At 47.5% G+C, this 19,565-nt stretch overlaps 1 protein-coding gene across 1 annotated transcript in view; it reads left to right on the top strand.

Moving 5' to 3' along the window:
• The window catches only part of entpd1 (ectonucleoside triphosphate diphosphohydrolase 1), a 55,227-nt gene that overhangs the window by 32,852 nt on the left and 2,810 nt on the right, over nt 1-19,565 (top strand). The window contains exons 6-9 of the mRNA XM_042297670.1: nt 5,977-6,180; nt 6,314-6,571; nt 7,383-7,490; nt 9,016-9,153. Of these exons, the coding sequence (XP_042153604.1) occupies nt 5,977-6,180; nt 6,314-6,571; nt 7,383-7,490; nt 9,016-9,153 (708 nt within the window). The remainder of the gene's footprint in view (nt 1-5,976; nt 6,181-6,313; nt 6,572-7,382; nt 7,491-9,015; nt 9,154-19,565) is intronic.

Genomic DNA, 19,565 nt, shown 5'->3' with positions numbered 1-19,565 from the left:
ATACGTCATTGACAGAAACAACTTGAATTGTTGCATCTCGTTGTGTTGTTGTCCTGTGATGGCTAGCTAGCTAGCTAAAATTGTCCCTTTCCTAAATTAGCCATGGATGGAGATAGGGATATGGACTTGTGGTTTTACTTAGTTCTCTGTACTGGACAATGATTATAACTGCGACTCTGATCCAACCATTAATTCACACATTGCTCTGCCACCCTGGCCTGAGAGGATGGAAGTTCAATATGTAGCTAGATGTAGAAGGCTAATGTTAACTAGATAACGTTGGCCATGAAAGGAAGTTAGGCTAGCGAGCAAGCAATTTAGCCAGGTAGCCTAGAACAACAACACATACAACCTTGTACTGTATGACAGAGTGACAGACTGTTTAGTCAACATGAGAGGAGGGTGGTGTTTCTCTACCAGTAGGGTGAGTCAACATGACAGAGAGGAGGGTGGTGTTTTTCTACCAGTAGGGTGAGTCAACATGAGAGAGAGGAGGATGGTGTTTCTCTACCAGTAGGGTGAGTCAACATGACAGAGAGGAGGGTGGTGTTTCTCTACCAGTAGGGTGAGTCAACATGACAGAGAGGAGGGTGGTGTTTCTCTACCAGTAGGGTGAGTCAACATGAGAGGAGGATGGTGTTTCTCTACCAGTAGGGTGAGTCAACATGAGAGGAGGATGGTGTTTCTCTACCTGTAGGGTGAGTCAACATGACAGAGAGGAGGGTGGTGTTTCTCTACCAGTAGGGTGAGTCAACATGACAGAGAGGAGGGTGGTGATTCTCTACCAGTAGGGTGAGTCAACATGACAGAGAGGAGGGTGGTGTTTCTTTACCAGTAGGGTGAGTCAACATGAGAGGAGGGTGGTGTTTCTCTACCAGTAGGGTGAGTCAACATGGCAGAGAGGAGGGTGGTGTTTCTCTACCAGTAGGGTGAGTCAACATGACAGAGAGGAGGGTGGTGTTTCTCTACCAGTAGGGTGAGTCAACATGACAGAGAGGAGGGTGGTGTTTCTCTACCAGTAGGGTGAGTCAACATGAGAGGAGGATGGTGTTTCTCTACCAGTAGGGTGAGTCAACATGACAGAGAGGAGGGTGGTGTTTCTTTACCAGTAGGGTGAGTCAACATGAGAGGAGGGTGGTGTTTCTCTACCAGTAGGGTGAGTCAACATGGCAGAGAGGAGGGTGGTGTTTCTCTACCAGTAGGGTGAGTCAACATGACAGAGAGGAGGGTGGTGTTTCTCTACCAGTAGGGTGAGTCAACATGACAGAGAGGAGGGTGGTGTTTCTCTACCAGTAGGGTGAGTCAACATGACAGAGAGGAGGGTGGTGTTTCTCTACCAGTAGGGTGAGTCAACATGAGAGGAGGATGGTGTTTCTCAACATGACAGAGAGGAGGGTGGTGTTTCTTACCAGTAGGGTGAGTCAACATGACAGAGAGGAGGGTGGTGTTTCTCTACCAGTAGGGTGAGTCAACATGACAGAGAGGAGGGTGGTGTTTCTCTACCAGTAGGGTGAGTCAACATGACAGAGGAGGATGGTGTTTCTCTACCAGTAGGGTGAGTCAACATGACAGAGAGGTGGTGTTTCTCTACCAGTAGGGTGAGTCAACATGACAGAGAGGAGGATGGTGTACCAGTAGGGTGAGTCAACATGACAGAGGAGGAGTGGTGTTTCTCTACCAGTAGGGTGAGTCAACATGACAGAGGAGGATGGTGTTTCTCTACCAGTAGGGTGAATCAACATGACAGAGAGGAGGATGGTGTTTCTCTACCAGTAGGGTGAGTCAACATGACAGAGAGGAGGGTGGTGTTTCTCTACCAGTAGGGTGAGTCAACATGACAGAGAGGAGGGTGGTGTTTCTCTACCAGTAGGGTGAGTCAACATGACAGAGAGGAGGGTGGTGTTTCTCTACCAGTAGGGTGAGTCAACATGACAGAGAGGAGGGTGGTGTTTCTCTACCAGTAGGGTGAGTCAACATGACAGAGAGGAGGGTGGTGTTTCTCTACCAGTAGGGTGAGTCAACATGACAGAGAGGAGGGTGGTGTTTCTCTACCAGTAGGGTGAGTCAACATGAGAGGAGGATGGTGTTTCTCTACCAGTAGGGTGAGTCAACATGACAGAGAGGAGGGTGGTGATTCTCTACCAGTAGGGTGAGTCAACATGAGAGGAGGGTGGTGTTTCTCTACCAGTAGGGTGAGTCAACATGGCAGAGAGGAGGGTGGTGTTTTCTTACCAGTAGGGTGAGTCAACATGACAGAGAGGAGGGTGGTGTTTCTCTACCAGTAGGGTGAGTCAACATGACAGAGAGGAGGGTGGTGTTTCTCTACCAGTAGGGTGAGTCAACATGACAGAGAGGAGGGTGGTGTTTCTCTACCAGTAGGGTGAGTCAACATGAGTCAACATGAGAGGAGGGTGGTGTTTCTCTACCAGTAGGGTGAGTCAACATGACAGAGAGGAGGGTGGTGTTTCTCTACCATTCGGGTGAGTCAACAGTAGGGTGAGTCAACATGTAGGAGGGTGGTGTTTCTCTACCAGTAGGGTGAGTCAACATGACAGAGAGGAGGGTGGTGTTTCTCTACCAGTAGGGTGAGTCAACATGACAGAGAGGAGGACAGTAGGGTGAGTCAACATGACAGAGAGGAGGGTGGTGTTTCTCTAGTCCAGTAGGGTGAGTCAACATGACAGAGAGGAGGGTGGTGTTTCTCTACCAGTAGGGTGAGTCAACATGACAGAGAGGAGGATGGTGTTTCTCTACCAGTAGGGTGAGTCAACATGACAGAGGAGGGTGGTGTTTCTCTACCAGTAGGGTGAGTCAACATGACAGAGAGGAGGAGGGTGGTGTTTCTCTACCAGTAGGGTGAGTCAACATGACAGAGAGGAGGGTGGTGTTTCTCTACCAGTAGGGTGAGTCAACATGACAGGAGGAGGATGGTGTTTCTCTACCAGTAGGGTGAGTCAACATGACAGAGAGGAGGGTGGTGTTTCTCTACCAGTAGGGTGAGTCAACATGACAGAGAGGAGGGTGGTGTTTCTCTACCAGTAGGGTGAGTCAACATGACAGAGAGGAGGGTGGTGTTTCTCTACCAGTAGGGTGAGTCAACATGACAGAGAGGAGGGTGGTGTTTCTCTACCAGTAGGGTGAGTCAACATGACAGAGAGGAGGGTGGTGTTTCTCTACCAGTAGGGTGAGTCAACATGACAGAGAGGAGGGTGGTTTCTCTACCAGTAGGGTGAGTCAACATGACAGAGGGTGGTACCAGTAGGGTGAGTCAACATGACAGAGAGGAGGGTGGTGTTTCTCTACCAGTAGGGTGAGTCAACATGACAGAGAGGAGGGTGGTGTTTCTCTACCAGTAGGGTGAGTCAACATGACAGAGAGGAGGGTGGTGTTTCTCTACCAGTAGGGTGAGTCAACATGAGAGGAGGGTGGTGTTTCTCTACCAGTAGGGTGAGTCAACATGCAGAGAGGAGGGTGGTGTTTCTCTACCAGTAGGGTGAGTCAACATGACAGAGGAGGGTGGTGTTTCTCTACCAGTAGTCAACATGACAGAGAGAGGGTGGTGTTTCTCTACCAGTAGGGTGAGTCAACATGACAGAGAGGAGGGTGGTGTTTCTCTACCAGTAGGGTGAGTCAACATGACAGAGAGGAGGGTGGTGTTTCTCTACCAGTAGGGTGAGTCAACATGACAGAGAGGAGGTGGTGTTTCTCTACCAGTAGGGTGAGTCAACATGACAGAGAGGAGGGTGGTGTTTCTCTACCAGTAGGGTGAGTCAACATGACAGAGAGGAGGTGGTGTTTCTCTACCAGTAGGGTGAGTCAACATGACAGAGAGGAGGGTGGTGTTTCTCTACCAGTAGGGTGAGTCAACATGACAGAGAGGAGGATGGTGTTTCTCTACCAGTAGGGGGTGAGTCAACATGACAGTAGAGGAGGATGGTGTTTCTCTCAACACCAGTAGGGTGAGTCAACATGACAGAGAGGAGGTGGTGTTTCTCTACCAGTAGGGTGAGTCAACATGACAGAGAGGAGGGTGGTGTTTCTCTACCAGTAGGGTGAGTCAACATGAGAGGAGGATGGTGTTTCTCTACCAGTAGGGTGAGTCAACATGACAGAGAGGAGGTGGTGTTTCTCTACCAGTAGGGTGAGTCAACATGACAGAGGGTGAGGAGGGTGGTGTTTCTCTACCAGTTCAACATCAGAGAGGAGGGTGGTGTTTCTCTACCAGTAGGGTGAGTCAACATGACAGAGAGGAGGGTGGTGTTTCTACCAGTAGGGTGAGTCAACATGACAGAGAGGAGGGTGGTGTTTCTCTACCAGTAGGGTGAGTCAACATGACAGAGAGGAGGGTGGTGTTTCTCTACCAGTAGGGTGAGTCAACATGACAGAGAGGAGGGTGGTGTTTCTCTACCAGTAGGGTGAGTCAACATGACAGAGAGGAGGGTGGTGTTTCTCTACCAGTAGGGTGAGTCAACATGACAGAGAGGAGGTGGTGTTTCTCTACCAGTAGGGTGAGTCAACATGACAGAGAGGAGGGTGGTGTTTCTCTACCAGTAGGGTGAGTCAACATGACAGAGAGGAGGATGGTGTTTCTCTACCAGTAGGGTGAGTCAACATGACAGAGAGGAGGGTGGTGTTTCTCTACCAGTAGGGTGAGTCAACATGAGAGAGGATGGTGTTTCTCTACCAGTAGGGTGAGTCAACATGACAGAGAGGAGGGTGGTGTTTCTTTACCAGTAGGGTGAGTCAACATGAGAGGAGGGTGGTGTTTCTCTACCAGTAGGGTGAGTCAACATGAGAGGAGGGTGGTGTTTCTCTACCAGTAGGGTGAGTCAACATGACCAGAGAGGAGGGTGGTGTTTCTCTACCAGTAGGGTGAGTCAACATGACAGAGAGGAGGGTGGTGTTTCTCTACCAGTAGGGTGAGTCAACATGACAGAGAGGAGGTGGTGTTTCTCTACCAGTAGGGTGAGTCAACATGACAGAGAGGAGGGTGGTGTTTCTCTACCAGTAGGGTGAGTCAACATGACAGAGAGGAGGTGGTGTTTCTCTACCAGTAGGGTGAGTCAACATGACAGAGAGGAGGGTGGTGTTTCTCTACCAGTAGGGTGAGTCAACATGACAGAGAGGAGGGTGGTGTTTCTCTACCAGTAGGGTGAGTCAACATGACAGAGAGGAGGGATGGTGTTTCTCTACCAGTAGGGTGAGTCAACATGACAGAGAGGAGGGTGGTGTTTTTACCAGTAGGGTGAGTCAACTACCAGTAGGGTGAGTCAACATGACAGAGAGGAGGGTGGTGTTTCTCTACCAGTAGGGGTCAACATGACAGTCACCACATGAGTCAACATGACAGAGGAGGGTGGTGTTTCTCTACCAGTAGGGTGAGTCAACATGACAGAGAGGAGGGTGGTGTTTCTCTACCAGTAGGGTGAGTCAACATGACAGAGAGGAGGGTGGTGTTTCTCTACCAGTAGGGTGAGTCAACATGACCAGTAGGGTGAGTCAACATGACAGAGAGGAGGTGGTGTTTCTCTACCAGTAGGGTGAGTCAACATGACAGAGAGGAGGATGGTGTTTCTCTACCAGTAGGGTGAGTCAACATGACAGAGAGGAGGATGGTGTTTCTCTACCAGTAGGGTGAGTCAACATGACAGAGAGGAGGATGGTGTTTCTCTACCAGTAGGGTGAGTCAACATGACAGAGAAGAGGGTGGTGTTTCTCTACCAGTAGGGTGAGTCTTATTGTCTTATTGTCTACCAGTAGGGTGAGTCTTATTGTCTTGGCCTTTAGGCCACGGTCACAAGGCATATGAACTAACAGGTTATAGAGCAAACTATGCCATTACCACAACACATAGGTTGGAATACGGCAATTTTTTTCTGGCTTCCCTTGTGATTTTACCCAGGCACCGCTACTGCTGAGTGATATACTGAAACAGGTGTGTGTGTGTGTGTGTTTGTGTGTGTGTGTGTGCTGCAGGGCTCAGGGACCACCGGAGCTCTTGACCTGGGCGGAGCCTCCACTCAGATCAGCTTTGTAGCCAATCAGGATGTGGCGGAGGAATCGGCGGAGAACGCTGTTACCTTCCGTCTGTATGGAAATGACTACTTCCTCTACACACACAGTTTCCTGTGCTACGGGAAAGACCAAGCGCTCAAACTGGCGCTTGCTCAGCAGACTCAGGTAATCTTGACCCCAGACCTCTAATCCTGATGTCTTACCTTTGATCCCTGGCTCATAACTCTGTGTGTCTGTGTGTCTGTCTGTGTCTGTCTGTCTGTCTGTCTGTCTGTGTGTGTGTCTGTCTGTCTGTCAGTCTGGGGACAGCTCAGTGCTGGACCCGTGTTTCCACCCAGGTTATAGTGTTGATCGAAGCTACTTTAGCGTGTACTCCAGCCCTTGCGTCATGGCTGGGAAACCCCTCGTCTCCAGGGACAGTTTCACTCACGTAGGAGCAGGAAACGCATCATTGTGCCAGGAAGTAGTCAGAAGAATCTTCAACTTCAGTAGCTGCAGCTTCAGTCGCTGTTCTTTCAACAGGGTCTACCAGCCACCACTACAGGGGCCGTTTGGGGTGAGCTTAACTTTTACCCTAACCCTACATTCTTAGAAAAAAGGGTTCCAAAAGGGTTTTTTCGGCTGTCCCTATAGGATAACCCTTTTTGGTTTCAGGTAGAACCTTCATGGAACCCAAAAGGGTTCTACCTGGAACCAAAAGGGTTCTTCAAAGGGCACCTTCAACAGGGTCTTGTAAACCCCTGGTAACCCCTTCTGGGATTGAATGCAGAACACTTCTTAGTGATGAGAATGACAAGTTGTGAGAAAATTCTCAGAATCATCTGTCTTTTTAATTTAGCTGTCTCTTTCTGTCTCTCTCTCTGTCTCTCTCTCCCTCTCTTTCTGTCTCTCTCTCTCTCTGTCTCTCTCTCCCTCTCTTTCTGTCTCTCTCGGTCTGTCTCTTCTCTCTCCCTCTCTGTCTGTCTCTTCTTTCTTTCTGTCTCTCGCTCTCTCTCTCTCCTTCTCTTTCTGTCTCTCTGTCTCTCCTCTCTCCCTCTGTCTGTCTCTTCTTTCTGTCTCTCGCTCTCTGTATCTCTCTCCTTCTCTTTCTGTCTCTCTCTGTCTCTTCTCTCTCCCTCTCTGTCTGTCTGTCTGTCTCTTCTGTCTGTCTCTTCTTTCTGTCTCTCTCTCCTTCTCTTTCTGTCTCTCTCTGTCTCTCCTCTCTCCCTCTGTCTGTCTCTTCTCTCCCTCTCTTCTTTCTCCCTCCCTTTATTTCTCTCTTGTCTCCTCTCTCCCTCCCTTTATTTCTCTCGTCTCACTTTTCTCTCTCCTCTTCCTTCTCTTCTCCTCTCTCTTCTCGGTCTCTCTCCTCTCTGTCTCTCTCTCAGGCATTCTCAGCGTTCTACTTTGTGATGAACTTTCTGAACTTGACATCAGGCTCTCTGGAAAGCAGCAGGGAGAAGCTGGAGCGCTACTGTTCTAGACCCTGGACCCAGGTATATACACACACACACATGCTACTGTTCTAGACCCTGGACCCAGGTATATACACACACACACACATGCTTACTGTTCTACACCCTGGACCCAGGTATATACACACACACATGCTTACACATGATAAGACACGCACTCTACAGACACATGGGTTTTGTGTTGTAAATATGTGGTAGTAGAGTAGTGGCCTGAGGGAACACACGTAATGTGGCAATTTTTTTAATGAAATATAAGGTTTTGTAATATTTTAAATTGAATATAACTACCGTAATGTTGCTGGACCCCAGGAAGAGTAGCTGTGGCCTTGGCAGGAACGAATGGGAATCCATAATAAACCCCAGGAAGAGTAGCTGCTGCCTCGACAGGAACTAATGGGGATCCATAATAAACCCCAGGAAGAGTAGCTGCTGCCTCGGCAGGAACTAATGGGGATCCATAATAAACCCCAGGAAGAGTAGCTGCTGCCTTGGCAGGAACTAATGGGGATCCATAATAAACCCCAGGAAGAGTAGCTGCTGCCTTGGCAGGAACTAATGGGGAATCCATAATAAACCCCAGGAAGGTAGCTGCTCCTTGGCAGGAACTAATGGGGATCCATAATAACCCCAGGAAGAGTAGCTGCTGCCTGGCAGGAACTAATGGGGATCCATAATAAACCCCAGGAAGAGTAGCTGCTGCCTCGGCAGGAACTAATGGGGATCCATAATAAACCCCAGGAAGAGTAGCTGCTGCCTCGGCAGGAACTAATGGGGATCCATAATAAACCCCAGGAAGAGTAGCTGCTGCCTCGGCAGGAACTAATGGGGATCCATAATAAACCCCAGGAAGAGTAGCTGCTGCCTCGGCAGGAACTAATGGGGATCCATAATAAACCCCAGGAAGAGAAGCTGCTGCCTTGGCAGGAACTAATGGGGATCCATAATAAACCCCAGGAAGAGTAGCTGCTGCCTTGGCAGGAACTAATGGGGATCCATAATAAACCCCAGGAAGAGTAGCTGCTGCCTTGGCAGGAACTAATGGGGATCCATAATAAACCCCAGGAAGAGTAGCTGCTGCCTCGGCAGGAACTAATGGGGATCCATAATAAACCCCAGGAAGAGTAGCTGCTGCCTTGACAGGAACTAATGGGGATCCATAATAAACCCCAGGAAGAGTAGCTGCTGCCTTGACAGGAACTAATGGGGATCCATAATAAACCCCAGGAAGAGTAGCTGCTGCCTCGGCAGGAACTAATGGGGATCCATAATAAACCCCAGGAAGAGTAGCTGCTGCCTTGACAGGAACTAATGGGGATCCATAATAAACTCCAGGAAGAGTAGCTGCTGCCTTGGCAGGAACTAATGGGGATCCATAATAAACCCCAACTAATGGGGATCCATAATAAACTCCAGGAAGAGTAGCTGCTGCCTTGACAGGAACTAATGGGGATCCTTAATTAATACAAATACATACACACATAAGCACACATGTACTTTCTCCCAGTCACACTCCTCACTGCACTCGATGTGTAATGTGTGTGTGCAGATCAAACAGCAGCACCCTGATGTGAAGGAGAAGTATCTGGCAGAGTATTGTTTCTCTGGGAGCTACATCCTGTCTCTACTGACTGACGGATACAACTTCACCTCAGACACATGGACAGACATCACGTTCATCAAGAAGGTCAGACACACACCTGGCAATATAAACAGGCCTGTATGAACATGTTATCTGTATTGATAGCTGGTGACTGTTAAGAGTTATGTTATGTTGTTAGTAGTTAAATATGCATTAATGTCACACTATCAGTCTTCAAGTTTCACTGTTTTATTGTCACGTGCACAAGTACAGTGAAATGCCTTTTGGGCTGTTTCCCAACAATGCAGTAATCAATATCAGTATAGTACCACACAATAGACTAAAGTAGAACAAAAACACAGTAGAAATCAGAAGAACATGATAAAGAAAGTATACTATATGCAGGGTCAGTACCATACTAACAATGTGCAGAGATACTGGAGTGATGGAGGTAGATATGTATAGGGGTAAGGTGACTATATACAGGGTCAGTTCAGTACCATATTAACAATGTACAGGGATACTAGAGTGATGGAGGTAGATATGTATAGGGGTAAGGTGACTATATACAGGCTCAGTACCATATTAACAATGTACAGGGATACTGGAGTGATGGAGGTAGAAATTTATACCAAGATTTCATAGCAGTCAGACGTCCTTTGTCCTCGGCTTGTCGTGTCCCGTGTATATATATATTTACATCTTTATTCGCATATTTTTATATATTTTCTTTTCCAAAACTCAACTTCAAAACACTCTCCTGCAACCTGCCTCACCAATTTAAAAAAAACTAAAAACTGACCATCCTACCGATCCTCGACTTCGGCGATGTCATTTACAAAATAGCCTCCAATACCTTACTCAATAAATTGGATGCAGTCTATCACAGTGCCATCCGTTTTGTCACCAATGGCCCATATACTACCCACCACTGCGACCTGTACGCTCTCATTGGCTGGCCCTCACTTCATACTCATCGCCAAACCCACTGGCTCCAGGTCATCTACAAGACCCTGCTAGGTAAAGTCCCACCTTATCTCAGCTCGCTGGTCACCATAGCAGCACCCACCTGTAGCACGCGCTCCAGCAGGTATATTTCACTGGTCACCCCCAAAGTCAATTCCTCTTTTGGCCTCCTTTCCTTCCAGTTCTCTGCTGCCAATGACTGGAACGAATTGCAAAAATCACTGAAGCTGGAGTCTTATATCTCCCTCACCAACTTTAATTAAGCATCAGTTGTCAGAGCAGCTAACCATTCATTGCACCTGTACACAGCCCATCTGTACACAGCCCATCTGTACACAGCCCATCTGTACACAGCCCATCTGTACACAGCCCATCTGTACACAGCCCATCTGTAGCCCACCCAACTACCTCATCCCCATATTGTTCTTTATGTTTTGCTCATTTGCACCCCAGTATCTCTACTTGCACATTCATCTTCTGCACATCTATCACTCCAGTGTTCTAAATTGTAATTATTTCGCCACTATGGCCTATTTATTGCCTTACCTCCTTAATCTTACTACATTTGCACACACTGTACGTACATTTGTTTATCTCGTGTAACTTTGTGTCGCACTGCTTTGCTTTATCTTGGCTGGGTCGCAGTTGTAAATGAGAACTTGTTCTCAACTGTCCTACCTGGTTAAATAAAGGTTAAATTTAAAAAACACAGGTACACCTTGTGCTGGGGAGAATAAAAGACCAATCTAAAATATGCAGTTTTGCCACACAACACAATGCCACAGATGTCTCAAGTTTTGAGGGAGCGTGCAATTGGCATGCGACTGCAGGAATGTCCACCAGAGCTGTTGCCAGATAATTGAATGTTAATTTCAAATCAAAATCATCAAATCAAATCAAATTTTATTTGTCACATACACATGGTAGGCAGATGTTAATGCAAGTGTAGCGAAATGCTTGTGCTTCTAGTTCCGACCATGTAGTAATATCCAACAAGTAATCTAACCTAACAATTTCACAACAACTACCTTATACACAGTGTAAAGGAATGAATAAGAATATGTACATAAAAATATATGAATGAACGGCATAGGCAAGATGTAGTAGATGGTATACAGTATATACAGAGTACAGTATACACATATGAGATGAGTAATGTAGGGTATGTAAACATTATATAAAGTAGCATTGTTTAAAGTGGCTAGTGATACATTTATTAAATCCATTTTTTATCATTAAAGTGGCTGGAGTTGAGTCAGCATGTTGGCAGCAGGCATTCAATGTTAGTGATGGCTGTTTAACAGTCTGATGGCCTTGAGATAGAAGCTGTTTTTCAGTCTCTCGGTCCCCGCTTTGATGCACTTGTACTGACCTCGCCTTCTTGATGATAGCGGGGTGAACAGGCAGTGGCTCGGGTTGTTGTTGTCCTTGATGACTTGTCTTGATGACTCTTTTTGGCCTTCCTGTGACATCGGGTGGTGTAGGTGTCCTAGAGGGCAGGTAGTTTGTGATGCGTTGTGCAGACCTCACTACCCTCTGGAGAGCCTTACGGTTGTGGGCGGAACAGTTGCCGTACCAGGCGGTGATACAGCCTGACAGGATGCTCTCGATTGTGCATCTGTAAACGTTTGTGGGTGTTTTTGGTGACAAGCCAAATTTCTTCAGCCTCCCGAGGTTGAAGAGGCGCTGCTGAGACTTCTTCACCACGCTGTCTGTGTGGGTGGACCATTTCAGTTTGTCCTTGATGTGTACGCCAAGGACCTTAAAACTTTCCACCCTCTCCACTACTGTCCCGTCGATGTGGATAGGGGGCTGCTCCCTCTGCTGTTTCCTGAAGTCCACAACCATCTCTTTTGTTTTGTTGACATTGAGTGTTAGGTTATTTCCTGACACCACACTCCGAGGGCACTCACCTCCTCCCTGTAGGCCGTATCGTCGTTGTTGGTAATCAAGCCTACCACTGTATTGTTGTCTGCAAACTTGATGATTGAGTTGGAGGCGTGCATGGCCACGCAGTCATGGGTGAACATACAGGAGAGTACAGGAGAGGGCTGAGAACGTATCCTTGTGGGGCCCCAGTTTTGAGGATCAGCGGGGTGGAGATGTTGTTGCCTACCCTCACCACCTGGGGGTGGCCCGTCAGGAAGTCCAGGACCCAGTTGCACAGGGCGGGGTCGAGACCCAGAGCTTAATGATGTGTTTGTAGGGTACTATGGTATTAAATGCTGAGCTGTGGTCGATGAACAGCATTCTTACATAGGTATTCCTCTTGTCCAGATGGGTTAGGGCAGTGTGCAGTGTGATTGCGATTGTGTCGTCTGTGGACCTATTGGGGCGGTAAGCAAATTAGAGTGGGTCTAGGGTGTCAGGTAAGGGTGGAGGTGATATGGTCCTTGACTAGTCTCTCAAAGCACTTCATGATGACGGTAGTGAGTGCTACGGGGCGATAGTCATTTAGCTCAGTTACCGTCGCTTTCTTGGGAACAGGAACAATGGTGGCCCTCTTGAAGCATGTGGGAACAGCAGACTGGGATAAGGATTGATTGAATATGTCCGTAAACACACCAGGCAGCTGGTCTGCGCATGCTCTGAGGACGTGGCTCGGGATGCCGTCTGGGCCGGCAGCCTTGCAAGGGTTAACACGTTTAAATGTTTTACTCACGTTGGCTGCAGTGAAGGATAGCCTGCAGGTTTTTGTAACGGGACATGACAGTGGCACTGTATTGCCCTCAAAGCGAGCAAAGAAGTTGTCCAGTTTGTCTGGGAGCAAGACATCCTGGTATGCGACGGGGCCGGATTTCCTTTTGTAGTCCGTGATTGACTGTAGACCCTGCCACATACCTCTCGTGTCTGAGCCGTTGAATTGTGACTCTACTTTGTCTCTATACTGACGCTTAGCTTGTTTTATTGCCTTGCGGAGGGAATAGCTACACTGTTTGTATTCGGTCATGTTTCCGGTCACCTTGCCATGATTAAAAGCAGTGGTTCGCACTTTCAGTTTTGCGCGAATGCTGCCTTCAATCCATGGTTTCTGGTTGGGGAATGTTTTAATAGACGCTGTGGGTACAACATCACCGATGCCCTTGCTAATAAACTCCCTCACCAAATTAGCGTATTCATCAGTGTTGTTGTTCGACGCTATGCGAAATATATCCCAGTCCACGTGATCGAAGCAATCTTGAAGCGTGGAATCCGATTGGTATGACCAGCGTTGAACAGACCTGAGCACGGGCGCTTCCTGTTTTAGTTTTAGTCTATAGGCTGGGAGCAACAAAATGGAGTCGTGATTTTCCGAAAGGAGGGCGGGGGAGGGCTTTATATGCGCCACGGAAGTTAGAATAACAACGATCCAGGGTTTTGCCAGCCCGTGTTGCGCATTCGATATGCTGATAAAATTTAGGGATCCTTGTTTTCAGATCCGCCTTGTTAAAATCCCCAGCTACAATAAATGCAGTCTCAGGATATGTGGTTTCCAGTTTACATAGAGTCAAATGAAGTTCTTTCAGGGCCGTCGATGTGTCTGCTTGGGGGGGGTGGGGGGATATACACGACTGTGATTATGATCAAAGAGAATTCTCTTGGTAGATAATGTGGTCGGCATTTGATTGCAAGGAATTCTAAGTCAGGTGAACAAAAGGACTTGAGTTCCTGTATGTTGTTATGATCACACCACGACTCGTTAATCATAAGGCATACACACCCACCCTTCTTACCAGAGAGATGTTTGTTTTTGTCAGCGCGGTGCGTGAAGAAACCAGGTGGCTGTACTGACTCTGATAACGTATCCAGAGTGAGCCATGTTTCCATGAAACAAAGAACGTTAGTCTCTGATGTCTCTCTGGAAGGCAACCCTTGCTCGGATATCGTTTACCTTGTTGTCAAGTGACTGGACATTGGCGAGTAGTATGCTCGGGAGCGGTGCGCGATTTGCCTGTCTACGGAGCCTGACCAGAAGACCGCTCCGTCTGCCCCTTCTGCGGCGCCGTTGTTTTGGGTCGCCGGCTGGGATCCTATCCATTGTCCTGGGTGGCGGACCAAACAGAGCATCCGCTTTGTGAAAGTTGTATTCCTGGTCGTAATGTTGGTGAGTTGACGTTGCTCTTATATCAAATAGTTCCTCCCGACAGTATGTAATAAAACCTAAGATTTCCTGGGGTAACAATGTAAGAAATAACACATTAAAAAAATATGGGAAGCGAGGTGGCCGTCTCTGTCGGCGCCGGAAGTCATAACTCCATCATTTCTCTAACATAAGCTGCCTTCAACATCGTTTTCAAGGATTTGGCAGTACGTCCGGCCTCACAACCGCAGACCACATGTATGGCGTCATGTGGGCGAGCGGTTTGCTGATGTCAACGTTGTGAACAGAGTGCCACATGGTGGTGGTGGAGTTATGGCGTAGGCAGGTATAAGCTACGGACAGCGAACACAATTGCATTTTATCAATGGCAATTTGAATGCAGAGATACCGTGACGAGTTCCTGAGGCCCATTGGAACATCACCTCATATTTCAGCATGATAAAGCACCACCTCATGTCGCAAGGATCTGTACACAGTTCCTAGAAGCTGAAAATGTCCTAGTTCTTCCCTGGCCTACATACTCACCAGACATGTCACCCATTAAGCATGTTTGGGATGCTCTGGATCGACGTGTACGACAGCATGTTCCAGTTCCCGACAAATATACAACATCTTTGCACAGCCATCGAAGATGAGTGGGACCACATTCCACTGGCCACAATCCCTGATCAACTCTATGTGAAGGAGATGTGTCATGCTGTATGAGGCAGATGGCGGTCACATCAGGTACTGACTGGTTTTCTGATCCTCTTCCCTACCCTTTCTTAAGGTATCTTTGACCAACAGATGCATAGCTGTACTCCCAGTTATGTGAAATCCATAGATTAGGGACTAATGAATTCATTAATTATATGAACTGTAACTCAGTAAAATCTTTGAAATTGTTGCATGTTGCATTTATATTTCTGTTCAGCATATATCCTGAATCTGGTAATGAATGGTGTGGCTGTTGAACAAGTTGAGGAGACTAAATGACTTGCCGTTACCTTAGATTTAATCTTTTGACCATGATAGTTCACAATGGTTGTAAAGATGGGGAGAGGTCTGTCCGTAAAAAAGAGATACCCGGGCCTCCCGGGTGGCGCAGTGGTCTAGGGCATCGCAGCGCTAGCTGTACCACCAGAGATTCTGGGATCTCGCCCAGGCTCTGTCGCAGCCGGCTGCGACCGGGAGGTCCGTGGGGCGGCGCACAATTGGCCTAGCGTCGTACGGGTTAGCGAGGGTTTGGTCGGTAGGGATATCCTTGTCTCATCGCCCACTAGCGACTCTTGTGGTGGGCCGGGCACAGTGCACGCTAACCAGGTCGCCAGTTGCACGGTGTTTCCTCCGCCACATTGGTGCGGCTGGCTTCCGGGTTGGATGCACGCTGTGTTAAGAAGCAGTGCGGCTTGGTTTTGTTGTGTTTCGGAGGATGCATGGCTTTCGACCTTCGTCTCTCCCAAGCCCGTACGGGAGTTGTAGCGATGAGACAAGATAGTAACTACTAACAATTGGATACCACGAAATTAGGGAGAAATTGGGATTAAAAAATACATTTAAAAAAGATGCTCAGATTTCTTGACACCACACTCCTAAAGCAGGTCTTGCGGGCTCTAGTTTGATCTTATCTTGATTATTGTCCAGTCATGTGGTCAAGTGCTGCAAAGAAACACCTAGTTAAGCTGTAGCTGGCCCAGAACAAAGGCACGTCTTGCTCTTCATTGTAATCAGAGGGCTGATATTAATACTATGCTGCCAGTCTCACTTGGCTCAGAGTTGAGGAGAGACTGACTACATCACTTCTTCTTTTTATAAGAAACAATGTGTTGAAAATCCCAAATTGTTTGCATAATCAACTTACACACAGCTCTGACACACACACTTACCCCACCAGAGGTCTTTTGACAGTCCTCTTGTCACGCCCTGACCTGAGTATTCTTTGTTTTCTTTATATACACTGCTCAAAAAAATAAAGGGAACACTTAAACAACACAATGTAACTCCAAGTCAATCACAGTTCTGTGAAATCAAACTGTCCACTTAGGAAGCAACACTGATTGACAATAAATTTCACATGCTGTTGTGCAAATGGAATAGACAACAGGTGGAAATCGCTACCTCCGCCTTTGTGCAAGGAGGAGCACTGCCAGAGCCCTGCAAAATGACCTCCAGCAGGCCACAAATGTGCATGTGTCTGCTCAAACGGTCAGAAACAGACTCCATGAGGGTGGTATGAGGGTCCGACGTCCACAGATGGGGGTTGTGCTTACAGCCAAACACCGTGCAGGACGTTTGGCATTTGCCAGAGAACACCAAGATTGGCAAATTCGCCACTGGTGCCCTGTGCTCTTCACAGATGAAAGCAGTTTCACACTGAGCACATGTGACAGACGTGACAGTCTGGAGACGCCATGGAGAACGTTCTGCTGCCTGCAACATCCTCCAGCATGACCGGTGTGGTGGTGGGTCAGTCATGGTGTGGGGTGGCATTTCTTTGGGGGGCCGCACAGCCCTCCATGTGCTCGCCAGAGGTAGCCTGACTGTCATTAGGTACCGAGATGAGATCCTCAGACCCCTTGTGAGACCATATGCTGGTGTGGTTGGCCCTGGGTTCCTCCTACTGCAAGACAATGCTAGACCTCATGTGGTTGGAGTGTGTCAGCAGTTCCTGCAAGAGGAAGGCATGTCTCGCTCCATCCACCAACGCCACGTTGCACCACAGACTGTCCAGGAGTTGGCGGATGCTTTAGTCCAGGTCTGGGAGGAGATCCCTCAGGAGACCATCCTCCACCTCATCAGGAGCATGCCCAGGCATTGTAGGGAGGTCATACAGGCACGTGGAGGCCACACACACTACTGAGCCTCATTTTGACTTGTTTTAAGGACATTACATCAAAGTTGGATCAGCCTGTAGTGTGGTTTTCCACTTTGATTTTGAGTGTGACTCCATGGGTTGATAAATTTGATTTCCATTGATAATTTTTGTGTGATTTTGTTGTCAGCACATTCAACTATGTAAAGAAAAAAGTATTTAATAAGAATATTTTATTAATTCAGATCTAGGATGTGTTATTTTAGTGTTCCCTTTATTTTTTTGAGCAGTGTATTTTGATTAGGTCAGGGTGTGACATGGGTGATGTATGTGTTTTGTACTGTCTAGGGGTTTTGTAGGTTTATGGGGTTGTTTACCATTGAGGTGTTTATGTATGTCTATGGTTGCCTAGATTGGTTCTCAATTAGAGGCAGTTGCCTGTGTCTGCACATTTAGATTATATAGCGTCACGGTCGTTTGTTGTTTTGTAAGTTTGTGTCAGTGTTCTTTCTTCATTAAATATAGAACATGTATTCATATCACGCTGCTCCTTGGTCTCCTCACTACGACGATCGTGACACCTCTAATCCAGGACAAATTCCGTAAAGCGTACAGTATTATATAGAGCCCTTATTGCATGGAACTTCCTTTATATGTACTTCCTCTATATAGGGAATAGGGCTCTGGTCAACAGTAGTGTTCTATATAGGGCTCTGGTCAACAGTAGTGTTCTATATAGGGAATAGGGCTCTGGTCAACAGTAGTGTTCTATATAGGGCTCTGGTCAACAGTAGTGTTCTATATAGGGCTCTGGTCAACAGTAGTGTTCTATATAGGGAATAGGGCTCTGGTCAACAGTAGTGCTCTATATAGGGAATAGGGCTCTGGTCAACAGTAGTGTTCTATATAGGGAATAGGGCTCTGGTCAACAGTAGTGTTCTATATAGGGAATAGGGCTCTGGTCAACAGTAGTGTTCTATATAGGGAATAGGACTCTGGTTAACAGTAGTGTTCTATATAGGGCTCAACAGTAGTGTTCTATATAGGGCTCTGGTCAACAGTAGTGTATAGGGCTATATAGTAGGTTCTATATAGGGAATAGGGCTCTGGTCAACAGTACACTATATAGGGAATAGGGCTCTGGTCAACAGTAGTGTTCTATATAGGGAATAGGGCTCTGGTCAACAGTAGTGTTCTATATAGGGAATAGGGCTCTGGTCAACAGTAGTGTTCTATATAGGGCTCTGGTCAACAGTAGTGTTCTATATAGGGCTCTGGTCAACAAAATCAAATCAAAATCAAATCAAATGTATTTATATAGCCCTTCGTACATCAGCTGATATCTCAAAGTGCTGTACAGAAACCCAGCCTGAAACCCCAAACAGCAAGCAATGCAGGTGTAGAAGCACGGTGGCTAGGAAAAACTCCCTAGAAAGGCCAAAACCTAGGAAGAAACCTAGAGAGGAACCAGGCTATGTGGGGTGGCCAGTCCTCTTCTGGCTGTGCCGGGTGGAGATTATAACAGAACATGGCCAAGATGTTCAAATGTTCATAAATGACCAGCATGGTCCAATAATAATAAGGCAGAACAGTTGAAACTGGAGCAGCAGCACGGCCAGGTGGACTGGGGACAGCAAGGAGTCATCATGTCAGGTAGTCCTGAGGCATGGTCCTAGGGCTCAGGTCCTCCGAGAGAGAGAAAGAAAGAGAGAATTAGAGAGAGCACACTGAAATTCACACAGGACACTGAATAGGACAGGAGAAGTACTCCAGATATAACAAACTGACCCTAGCCCCCCGACACATAAACTACTCCAGCATATATAGTGGAGGCTGAGACAGGAGGGGTCAGGAGACACTGTGGCCCCATCCGAGGACACCCCCAGACAGGGCCGAACAGGAAGGATATAACCCCACCCACTTTGCCAAAGCACAGCCCCCACACCACTAGAGGGATATCTTCAACCACCAACTTACCATCCTGAGACAAGGCTGAGTATAGCCCACAAAGATCTCCGCAATGGCACAACCCAAGGGGGGGCGCCAACCCAGACAGGATGACCACATCAGTGACTCAACCCACTCAGGTGACGCACCCCTCCCAGGGACGGTATGAGAGAGCCCCAGTATGCCAGTGACTCAGCCCCTATAATAGAGTTAGAGGCAGAGAATCCCAGTGGAAAGAGGGGAACCAGACAGGCAGAGACAGCAAGGGCGGTTCGTTGCTCCAGAGCCTTTCAGTTCACCTTCCCACTCCTGGGCCAGACTACACTCAATCATATGACCCACTGAAGAGATGAGTCTTCAGTAAAGACTTAAAGGTTGAGACCGAGTTTGCGTCTCTGACATGGGTAGGCAGACCGTTCCATAAAAATTGAGCTCTATTGGAGAAAGCCCTGCCTCCAGCTGTTTGCTTAGAAATTGTAAGGACAATTAGGAGGCCTGCGTCTTGTGACCGTAGCCTACGTGTAGGTATGTACGGCAGGACCAAATCAGAGAGATAGGTAGGAGCAAGCCCATGTAATGCTTTGTAGGTTAGCAGTAAAACCTTGAAATCAGCCCTTGCTTTGACAGGAAGCCAGTGTAGGGAGGCTAGCAATGGAGTAATATGATCAAATTTTTTGGTTCTAGTCAGGATTCTAGCAGCCGTATTTAGCACTAATTGAAGTTTATTTAGTG

Source organism: Oncorhynchus tshawytscha, linkage group LG14, assembly GCF_018296145.1.
Source record: "Oncorhynchus tshawytscha isolate Ot180627B linkage group LG14, Otsh_v2.0, whole genome shotgun sequence".
NCBI lineage: Eukaryota > Metazoa > Chordata > Actinopteri > Salmoniformes > Salmonidae > Oncorhynchus > Oncorhynchus tshawytscha.
The sequence above is the reverse complement of the archived record's forward strand: the minus strand, read 5'-3'. Positions and strand labels throughout refer to the sequence as shown.